The sequence below is a fragment of the Hipposideros armiger genome, unplaced genomic scaffold, assembly GCF_001890085.2.
Source record: "Hipposideros armiger isolate ML-2016 unplaced genomic scaffold, ASM189008v1 scaffold_991, whole genome shotgun sequence".
Lineage (NCBI taxonomy): Eukaryota > Metazoa > Chordata > Mammalia > Chiroptera > Hipposideridae > Hipposideros > Hipposideros armiger.
The window spans coordinates 171639-182530 of NW_017732341.1; the positions used below are offsets into that span (position 1 = coordinate 171639).

At 40.8% G+C, this 10892-nt stretch overlaps 1 protein-coding gene across 6 annotated transcripts in view; it reads right to left on the reverse strand.

Annotated features, from left to right (window-relative positions):
* The window catches only part of STARD13 (StAR related lipid transfer domain containing 13), a 226717-nt gene that overhangs the window by 12722 nt on the left and 203103 nt on the right, over nt 1-10892 (reverse strand). For all 6 annotated transcript variants that reach the window (XM_019631357.1, XM_019631358.1, XM_019631355.1 and 3 more), the window contains 3 exons: nt 10645-10818; nt 9364-9523; nt 1498-1696 (listed from right to left, as the gene is read on the reverse strand). In XM_019631357.1, coding sequence (XP_019486902.1) covers nt 1498-1696; nt 9364-9523; nt 10645-10818 — 533 coding nt within the window. The remainder of the gene's footprint in view (nt 1-1497; nt 1697-9363; nt 9524-10644; nt 10819-10892) is intronic.

Consider the following 10892-nt stretch of genomic DNA (forward strand, 5'->3'; position numbering starts at 1 on the left):
ACACAAGCTCAGGCTATTGGCGTCACTCAGCACGTGTGCCTCACATATCCCAGTGTTCAGCTGGTTCCCACCACGTCCTCACCCCTCATCTCAACCTCCTTGGCTTTCTGTAACTTTATTACAGAATTGCTCCAATCTTACTGGACTGCAGTTATGTATGTGTATGTCTCTCCTCCCTCCATTGTCAGATCCTTGAGAGCAGAGGTTAAGTCTCATCCATCCACGTGTTCTGCAGTGCTCAACATGGTGCCTTGTAAGTAAGGAGCACTCAGTTAAGTGTTTGCTCAGCTAGAACAAACTCTGCTTTAATTTAGTTTCTTGCTGGTGAGTCTCAGAAAGGGCCAAAGGCATTGATCTCTTGGAAATACTCTGGCTTTAATCTCAGACTAGTGTCAACCTGAACCTGAGAACTGATTAAAGACTCATATATGGTACTTCCAAACCACAAGGGAGGACTAAATGCAGCTCAACCTCTTATGGCAACAACGTCATGAGCTCCCTGTGTTTGGGCTCTAGAGGCAGGTATCATTCATTTAACTCAACCTACTCACTTTGACAAAATAATATTTATTTAGTGGATCACTACTTTATCCTGTTTTTACAAGTGGTACTTATTATTATCTTTCTTGAATCTGAGATAGTGTAGACTCCTTAAACATATTTAGTGCCAAATTCCTGTAGCAGGGATCACCTTCAAATTAGATCATTAGAGATCCATTTGAGGTATATTTTGCTGAAAACTTAAAGGCCAGATGTTTTCTTTTTCCTACAGAATTGGGACTTGGACCACCAAAATAATTTATAATGATAATATTATCCTATCTAGAAAAGAGTCCGTGTTCATTTCTAATATCCCCCTTTGCAACTACCTTTAAAAGGATATGCTTTTTAATAAAAAATTGTTGTTTTCATGATTATTTTAATTACAGAGGCTTGGCTGAGAATTATCAATTTAACATCACTTAAACAATTCCAAGTGAAAATATACATTACTTGAATTAAGCATGCCTTGATTTGGTTTGCTTACTTTTCACCAATTAAAACACACTGTATTACAATACATTTGTCTTTTATTTCTACTCATTTTAACACTTTTGGCTTTGAATTTCATATTTCCCAAGAAAACATTTACTTTTAAAAAATTAAATAGATTTTTAAAAAATACCTATATGCAAAATAAATTCTATTGTGTCCCCTTTTGATTTTAAACTTATTAAAAGTGCACTGAAAGTTAGTTTTAGATTTTACACAAAACCCTATTGTGAAGAAAAATTTTGACGTCAAAAAGGTACTTTCAGATGCATAAAATATGGCCTGGAGATTTCCATATCATACTGTAAACAAAGTTTATTTCTGGAGGGGAACTTAGAACAGTAACTTTTATATATTTCTTTATGGATTCATGCATTACTTATATAATTAAACCTCAGTCTATAGAGATTGTTTGTAAGTGGCCGAGTGCACATGAGAACACTTGATCTGCATATTGCCACTTACACTGATAGATGTGGAGGAAGGTCTCGCTGAGCTTGTTGGTGAAAAGAGGCTCCGGGAGGTCCCGGAAGAACTGTTTCACCATATCTGCCACGTCATAAGCGGATTGGTCCTCATAGCTGACGTTCTCAGGGAAGTTCTCATTCATTTGACGTAAGGCATGGATTCGAGATTTCACGCCTGATTTTCGAAAAAGACCCACCTGAAACAAGTCACAGGGACATGTTAGCGAGGGCACCTTTGCCCCAGACATTCTCTTCCTAAGGCAATCACCTTGGGAGTGATGAGAAGGCATGGGACCAGGGCTGGACGAGAAGCAAGTGCTGCCAAACTAGGAAATTACTAGTTTAGCTACTTTGCGTAGCAGCTGAACATTGATTCCTCTCCTATAAGATGAAGGTTAGAATAATAATAGCCCACCTCACAAGGCTATTGTGGTGACTAAGTGAGAAAATATATGTGACTGTGCTTTGTAATCTGTAAAGTCTTATAACACAGATGTTATTATTTCATTCATCTATTCAACAAGCAGTGATTAAATACCCGCTATATACAGTTGCTGGAGGCATTAGTGAGCAGACCAGATGAAATTTCCTGCCCTCTAGCGCTTACACTTAAGTGGGGGTTTTGAGAAAGTTTGGTCAGTGGAAGGTTTGGTGGATCCTGGATAAGCAGCCATATCTAGTGTCGCTTTGGGGGTGAGGTTTATAAGGAATTCGCTCACGAAACAAAATAATACCATAAGCATGTATTTTGATTTAAGAGTCTTATTTGTTTTTCTTCTTTGAAATCCTTGTAACACTTGCTATGTATGTTTCTCTTATGATGCCTGACACTACTCGGCCTGGTTAGATATTAAGTGCATAAGCTCTGGCTCTAGTGAGACTGATTCCTGGTTTGCCTTTCCTCAGACTTCAAGGCATTGCCTTATGCCTTTTTCATCCCTAAGGCTTAGACTCCTTCCCTGCTTGACAAATAAATGGAGCATTAAGGCACCAAGGAGATAACGCCCCCGAGAGGGATGAGTGAGGTGAAGCAAAGCCCATGAAAATGGAGGCGCCTGCAGTGGTTGGCAAGTTCCACTCCAGGCCCTCTAGACTCTGTGCAGTCTGGACGGACCTTGCCCCCTCACCCCCAAAATAACTGAGTTAACTTGGGTCCCACTTACAGTGAATGAGTATATCTGCTATTTTATTTATTTATTTATTTTAGTTAATTTCAGGTGTATAAAACAACATCATGATCAGACATTTACACCCCTCACACAGGGATACAAAGTCTACTACCCCTCTGACACCATACATAGCGATTACAATACCGTTGACCATATTCCCTATGCTGTACTTTACATCCTGTGACTATACATTTTGTATGTCTGCTATTTTTAAATGCGTGTAGGGCACTGAATTGCTCCAAACTGGGCCCTTTCAGCCTCAATCTCCACTTTTCAGATGCCCCAAGGGCTTCCAGGTTGGCTCACTTCCTAAAAGCAAGGTGGGGATATTCTCAAGTGGTCGGACAGGTAAGCAGCGGCCCCCTCCCTGGACCTGGAGAAACATGCTGGGTGGCCGCACTGCTGCCCCACCTGCCAGGCAGGCCTCCACCCAAGTCCTGGTGTCTGAGGACAGCTCTCTTGGTTGCTGCTGTAAATGGAGAGCAGCCCTGGTTCTTTTAAATTGCAGTAACAGCAAGGGCAGAATTCCAAGCAATTAGAGAATACTCAGGTTTTTGTATATGTCAGCTGAATGGATCGCAGGGGAAACGATACCCTGGTACTTTCTGTAGCAATACGAACAGAATTCTTAGTAACACATCTTTGCATTCCTAGCTTATCACCCTAATTCCGCAGATCACAATATTCAGGCATATTGTCATATTAAAACGCTAACTGCTTTTTTCTCTTTTATCCTTCAAGTTTAGAATGTCTAGAAAATGCAACACTTTTCCATACTTAGGTGACTCTCCAAGAAGAATCTAAAGAATATTTATCTTCCTCTGGCAACTATTCCAAATTTCATCAAAGTGCATGAGAAGAAAGCATGTACTGTCAAAAGAAAAATTCAAGATGTCAAATGAGTGATTACTGAAGTGAGATCCAGCCTGAATTGTTTACATCTCAACTCTCCTCATTCTGGAAGGGGGCCCAGGCCTTGGGCTGTCTGCACAGGAGTTCTCAGAATCATGGAGCCCAAAGGTGAATTCTTAAGTGTGACTCACAAACGTTTATTCTTACAACTCATGTGAGTTAGTGTTATTCAGTCGGAGCATTCCTGTGATTATTGTTTTTTAACAGCAGAGAAATATTGATTGGGATCTATAAAAGGAACAAAGCAGATAAGTATTTGTGTGAAAATTGCTGAACACGGTTCCTCTTTTGTCCACTGCGTCTTGCTGGCTTGGTTTCTGGAACACACCGATGTGCCTGTACACACACATCCCAGCGCTGTTTTCTGTGTATTGTTGTGTTTCCAACTTTCTTTCTGGTTTCAGCAAACATTGCTATTTTAATTACTTTAGACATGTCTGGAGCACTCCAGCTGTGGGCTCTGAGCTGCTTGTTCTGACTTAGATCTCACAGGATGTCCAGAGAGTTGTCAGGTATTTATTTGTTCTGCCTTCGACTTTGACAATAACCTTCCTGTCCCACCCTCGTCTTCCAAGGTTCGTGGGAAATATCTGTGGGTTCTATGGATTTTTCTTGGAAGCACAGAAGGAAATTTCTTTCCTAAACCTAATAAGGAAAAGGTGGTCTGAAATCAGACCAGATTCCAGATGTCATAGCTGAGGGTGGCAGAGGGAAAGGTGAAAAGGGCCCCAGGCTTCAAAAATGTCCCTGAGCTGATGGAGGAACTAACCCTGCAACCACCCTACTTCTTGACTTCTTAGGTGGCTCACAAATTTCGTACGGTTTCAGCCATTTGCGGGGCAGGGCTTCTGTTACTTTTAGTGGAAAACTCGCTGTACACAATAAGTGGAAGTTTCTTTTAATGGTGCAAAGGTCCTTAGACCAGAGAGAACTCCTACCAGCCTTCATAGAACAACCCTGGGTGGTGGCATGAGTCAGTGCCAATAACCATTTCTGCTTTGAAAACTTTCCAAAGCAGTGATAAAATTTGCATTTTTGGTTAAATGTTTTGTTTTCCAAGTAAAAAATGGAGAACTGAAGAAACTGTTAAAAAATCCGTTGCTTCTAAGGGCTCCACTGAAGGAGGCTGCCCTTATCCCTGAGCTTCATGAGAGGAAAACCCAAGGACAATTTGTCTCCATGTCTGTCACTGGTGGGCAGGTGACCTGGGTAGTCACACAGGGCCCCATGCTTGGTTTAACACTCTGTCACCGTTTTGAAATTCTTAACTTATGAACAAGGAATCTCACATGGTCATTTTGCAAATTACATAGCAGGTCCTGCTCTCACTGACCTTTAAAGCACAGCTCACACAGACTCTCTGAACAGGGAAGAATGGTGGTCAGCAATGCACAATTCATTTTATAAGCATTACTCTTGCACATGATCTTTCATTTTAAAGGTAAAAGGATGCATGGTGGGTGCTTCTTTTGTCTAGTTTTTCTCTCTTCTCTGTTTTTGTCTTCCACCTAAACTCAGCTATGAAAAAACCAAGCACTAGAGGTATAATTGAAATAGATAGGCTCCAGAGCCTCATTGATCACATCTGAGGTAGGTAACAGGGAAAGTGATGAACAGGCAGTGGGTTGAGGACACTTGTACTGAGTATGATAAAGTGTCTTCCCAGGTTAATTGGGCTTTTAAAACTTGCTACACCATTAGAAGGAGAGGTTGGGCATGAGTGCTGCATTAGAATTCAAGTTTCAGCTCAATAATATTAAATCGTCTCTTGGCATCCTGCTTATGCTAATCTTTCCAGTACTTAATGATGTTTATCAGGACTTCCATTTCCTCTTCTTTAGAAATGTACCTAGCTAATGAAGAAAGGTTGGTTTTGTTCAGAAGGAAAGGGCCCTAAGAATGTGATGCAGCGGGTTCTGATGGTGAGCGCTGCAGGGGTCGCCTCTCCCTGCAGTGACCGTCTGTTCTGCAGGAGCTAGATAGAACCTATCCTTCTGTGCACAGTTGGTTTAGGGCAGAATTAAAAGCTCAGCCCACAAAGCAAGACCATGCTCACACACTGCTGTCTGAATACAAATGGTTCATAATTGAAGGCTTAACTTCCTTATTTCATCTGCAGCCAGCTGCAAGGGTGAAAATGGATGCACTGTGTTTCATCATATATAAGCCGCTCTGAACTTGAGAGTGTAGGAGGTGAAATGTTGGCAGTGTTTCAGGGCTCTGTCTTCCACTGTTTGTGATGAATGCCTGTGTGCAGAGGAATGAATGCTGAGCACAAGGGGAAGGGGCCCAGCTCACGGCAGGAAGCCTCTCTGTCTTTTGCCTTCAACGGCAAAGCCTAGGGAGAGTCCTGGATGGTGGTACCAGGGGACCATGCAGAGGGAGGCAATGCAGTGGTTTATGTGCAGTGTAGCTGAAGGATATTCTGAGATGTTCTGGTCTTCTACGACTCTGGCTGGGGCTGAGATCTCTGGGTCCTGTGCAGACCTGAACCTTTTCAGTTCAAAGGAGGTGCTGTTGGTGCAGAAAGAACATTCGTCTAGTGTCATGTCCGCTCCTTCCTTGTTATTCTTGCCCCCTCTTTCTTTTCTGAGTCATTCGCTTTTATTTGCTCTTGTTCACTCTACAGTCTCCAGGACAGTCTCCCTCTTGAGCCTGGTTTTCTTCATTATGTTTTTCCAGCTTTCCCCGGTTCCTTTTCTGTTACTGCCTCATTCTTCACAGGGACCAGAGGGGTGGCCTCTGGGTGCTTTCCACACTCTGTGATGACGAAGGGGAGGGACATATAAGGTGGGAACCCCTGCTGGTGTTGAATGCCTCATAAGGTGTAACTAGCGACGGTCAAAGTTCCTTTGACATCTCATAGATTCTTACTTTTGACTGATTCGAGAGAGGGTTGTCTTATTCATTTTGGTTACACTTAGAATCAGTATTTATGTCCTTGAAATGAGTCTTTCATACAAAGCTTTGCCAGCATATCGTTTTTCAGTGTGCCATTCTTCCACATTAAAAAAATAGTTATAGGCTTGATATGGAGAATAAGCCAGTGAGTATGGATTGAGGAGGTTTTGGTGTACACTAGCTTTCTCTCTATTCATATGACTTTTGCTTCAAACAGGAGACTGGACCCAATAACAGTAGTGATACTGGTGCTGCACATTCTAGAACCTATGATGACTGGTTTCCTGTCTACACTAAAGACTGTGGTAAGTAGAGCAGTAGTATTACAATTCATCCATGGATACCCTATCTTGTTCAAGAAGAAATTCAAGGTGACTCACAATGATCTATAAAATATAACATGATGCAATTAAAGATAATATATGAGAAAATTAGAGTAAAAGGAAAATAAAGATAGAAGAGGTGGCTGAAACTAGTAATGAAGTGAATATACAACATTCGTGACAAAAAAAATCACATATATTTACTATAGGTAGAACACACATTGGGCTCCAATATTTCCAGCAGCCAATATAGAGAGGAAAACATACTTAGTTGAATAAGTCTGGTGCACTTAATATAAAAACAGACCAATTGTCCAAAAACAACATGATGCTTTCAGGTGCTGGGGCTAGAGAAAAAATTCTTTCATTCTCACAAAGGACACTATATAATGTAATGATCAACATCATCAACAAAATCCTAATGGCAAATTCATCAATGAGTTGTTTAGGGCCACTTCTCAAAGTGCCCCTCAATGCTGGACATGGCATCACCCCAAAGTCCACTAGGGACAACTAATTCCAATGGGTGGAAATAGAGTGCAGTGGTTGAAAATGTAGACTCTGCAGTCAGGCAGATATTCAAGCAAGTGTTGTTGGCTCCACCATCACCACCTGGGAGATAACAACACCCAGGGCAGATGTGGAGTTAAATGAGGCCATGAATGCAAAACACTTAGTATGATCCCTAAAACATGCTGGACACTCAAGAAAGGTTACTATTATTATTCAGCTAATGGCATAGATGGCCTAAATTTCCTTTAGGCATTCCTGAACAAATACTGTTCTCATAATAGAGTTTTTGCTGATAAGCATTAGCTGGCCATTCATTAGTCTGTCTGGAACAAAATATTTTCTGTGCTTGGTAGAATGCAGAGCCAAATGCTCTAAGAGAATCAGCCAAGAGTGGGAGTGAGTCTTATATATCCTTATAAAAATTAAGAAGCTTGGAAAAACACATGGCTGAATAAAGTCTACCTTCCACAAAACATAATCTTGTACTAACAAACCAACAAAAACACAATTGAGGCCACAAAGTCCTCTGCCAAAGGGGATGGTTGCAATACTTTCAGGGCTGTGAAAGGGACTACAGTGGGAATTTCCAAATATTCATCTAAGCCCACCTCTCCAAAAAGTTTTCTTAATAAAATACCCATAGATCATCTATCCACCTTTGATTAATGTGTGCTTTTGGTGAAAGCTCTAAAATTTAAAAAATTAAATAAAAATTTAAAGCTTCAGTAACCAGATTCACTGGTTTGCTCTACTGTGATGTTATTCACAAGTCCATGTTTGGCATCTGCCAAAGATAAGTACCATAGTTTCAGACAAGTGGTCTATTGCCTTTTTTTCCCGAGAAATAACAGCCAAACCAATAAGGCCATTTCTCAAAACAAAACAGCCATCACCACAACACCAATAACAGCAACCATTCCTGCTCTTCACTATGACATTTAAATATAAAAAAAATGTCTGTCTGTATATTCTCTCTATTAGGAGTAGGAGGGGTAAAGGAGATCATACATTTAGTTGACGCAAAACTGGCATCAAAAGAATTATTCCTATTCTGTTTCACTGAAAACTGGTATCTGATTCATCATGAGACCATCCTGATGCTAAGTGCGATCCCAGTGAGATACAGACATCAGTAGTCATGAACTTTGAGCTCTTGTAGCTTAGCTCATTCTTGTCCACCGAGCCCAAGGCTAAGGGTAAATCAATAAAAAGTGCAAATAATTTTAGGTTTCTTCTCACGGTATTAAAGAGTACAGTGAACAAAAGCCATCATAGAATAGTTGCCTGAAAATACCTTCACTGCTCAAGATTGCAATTTATCAAGCGGGAACATAGCATTTATTTTAGAAAGAATGTCTAAGAAACTAATGAGCGTTAACTTGGGGGAACAAAGGCTTGGTCTAGTAAGTTATAGGATGGGTTGCACTCTGGGCTCAATCATAGTCCACCATTGTGGGGGTCCCCAACAGCTCTGGTGACACAAAATGATCTCCACATTATTTTGCATAGTGGGAGCATTTTGATCGACTCTACAAGATGAGGGGATATTTGATTTAGCTGATATTGTTTTCATATTTTACTTGCACATTTTAAAGAGATGTAAATAAATTTGTCTTTGCTTTAAGTTTTCCCGGTCATGGTGCTACATCAAAAAAAGTTAATAAAATGAGAAATAAAAATAAATTCTTTTTTCAAAAAAATAAAACATGGCTAAAAAGAACGCTGTGAAATCAATGGTGGCATTGGGACAATAATTAAAAAGAAAATGCGGTATATAGTTTCTAGGGAATGCACATTTGACATCGCAAGTGCAAACGGTTAACATCAACTTTCTGCAGTCACCACCAGCGTGTCATTCAAGGTGTCACTGAGGAAACATCCTCAAATAGTTTGATAAGGATGTAGCCTCTTCAAATTAAATATTAACCTACAAAGACCCCAATGCCTTTTATTTTCGGTGAGGCATGTCCAATCTGACACTGGACAGATCTGACTCTGTCTGGAGTTCCATGAATCCAAGCCTGTGTTTGGGATTTCCCACCGTACCTGATCAAGGCAGTTGCTGCGTAGATATCTCAGTGCTTGCTGAATACTCTGAGGCAGGGGCTGTCCTGTTCTCTGGACGTGAACTATGAGAGGGACGCCAAAGACAGTCTTGTCTTTGTAATCAGGAACTTTCATCCTCTTCATGAACTTTGGAACTGACCTAGAATTCACAGAAACCAGGTCATCAAGCCTCCTGGGGCCCACTGTGGGGAGAGGCTGTGAAAGCAACAAGAGGGAAGCCAAGCTTTTGTTGGAATACCCAGAAGGCATGGGGGAGTTCAACATTTCTCTCTTAATTAATCACAGCACATGGAAGTACTATGTGTGCCCTTTGCCTATGTTGGAACTATAACTATTAAATAGCATGATTCACGTTAGCAGATGGATTTATGGCTCTGTTTTCAAGTCAAGTGTTTGACTTTCTAATTTGATTGTGACTTACACATCTTTCAAGTAATAACCACTTAAAAGTCCCCAAGACAAAACAAATTTAAAAACTACAACAAGAAGAATTAATTTGGGTGGGCTGGGGGAGATATGAGGGTAGAAAAGATAAAACACATTTTTTTTACTATGATTTTCTAGAACCAGTTGTAGTTTTTAAAGGAAATTTTAATACACAAGCATATGTTAATTTGATCATGCAAATTATAATTTTCTAAAATATTTTTATAAAAGCATTGCTAATTCTTCTCTCCATGTACTATATACTGTAGGACAATTAGTGACACATTTTCTATTTTTTCAAATCCACCAAATCATCTAAAATAGGTCCACATTCAAGTTCCAACATCTGCTTTTGTCAGTTCCTTCTTACAAAGGTTTGACTGCATATTCTTGCTTTTATCTGCTAATGCAATAAAAGCAGACGTGTACTTGAAGAATGAAATGCTCTTTGAATGAATCAGTACTGTAAGTGTTGAGCTCTGCATTGGCCCAAAGGTACAAATGACAGATGTTTCTCAGCAAATGGCCAGAGTTATTTTATGGCAAGTTTATTTTTAACTCTTCTGTTCACAATTAATCATCCTTTACTTGTCTTTTGTCCTTGGAGCCTGACTGCCTTCCCTGGACACTGACGGAGAGCTACAAATAAAGCCTTGCTTCCGGCAGCTGAGACAGCCCAGGAGGCAGACAGTAAGGCAGGATTCTGGGCATTAGATCAGCATTGAAGGCAATGAGTGGGTCCTTCAGAAATCAGAAAGCAAATACTGAAGCTTTTGCAATTGCATACTTAGCTCTAGAACGAATGATGCCCTCCCAAGGGGCTGTGCTACGCACCACGTCCAACCGTGTTTATTGGACAGGGAGTGCTTCTCCATGATGGCCGTGAGGCGAAGCAGCGAGAAGCGCTGGAGCAGGTTCAGCTGGCCGGCCGTCTGGTTGCTGATGTGGGGCAATGCCGTGGATGGCTGAGGCTGGTGGGAGAGCTGGAAACTGTTCCATCGAAGTCGCCTTTACCAGAAAGACAGTCAGAGAAGGAATCACAAAGTGGACTTATTATTGGGAAACATAGGCTGTCACTAATT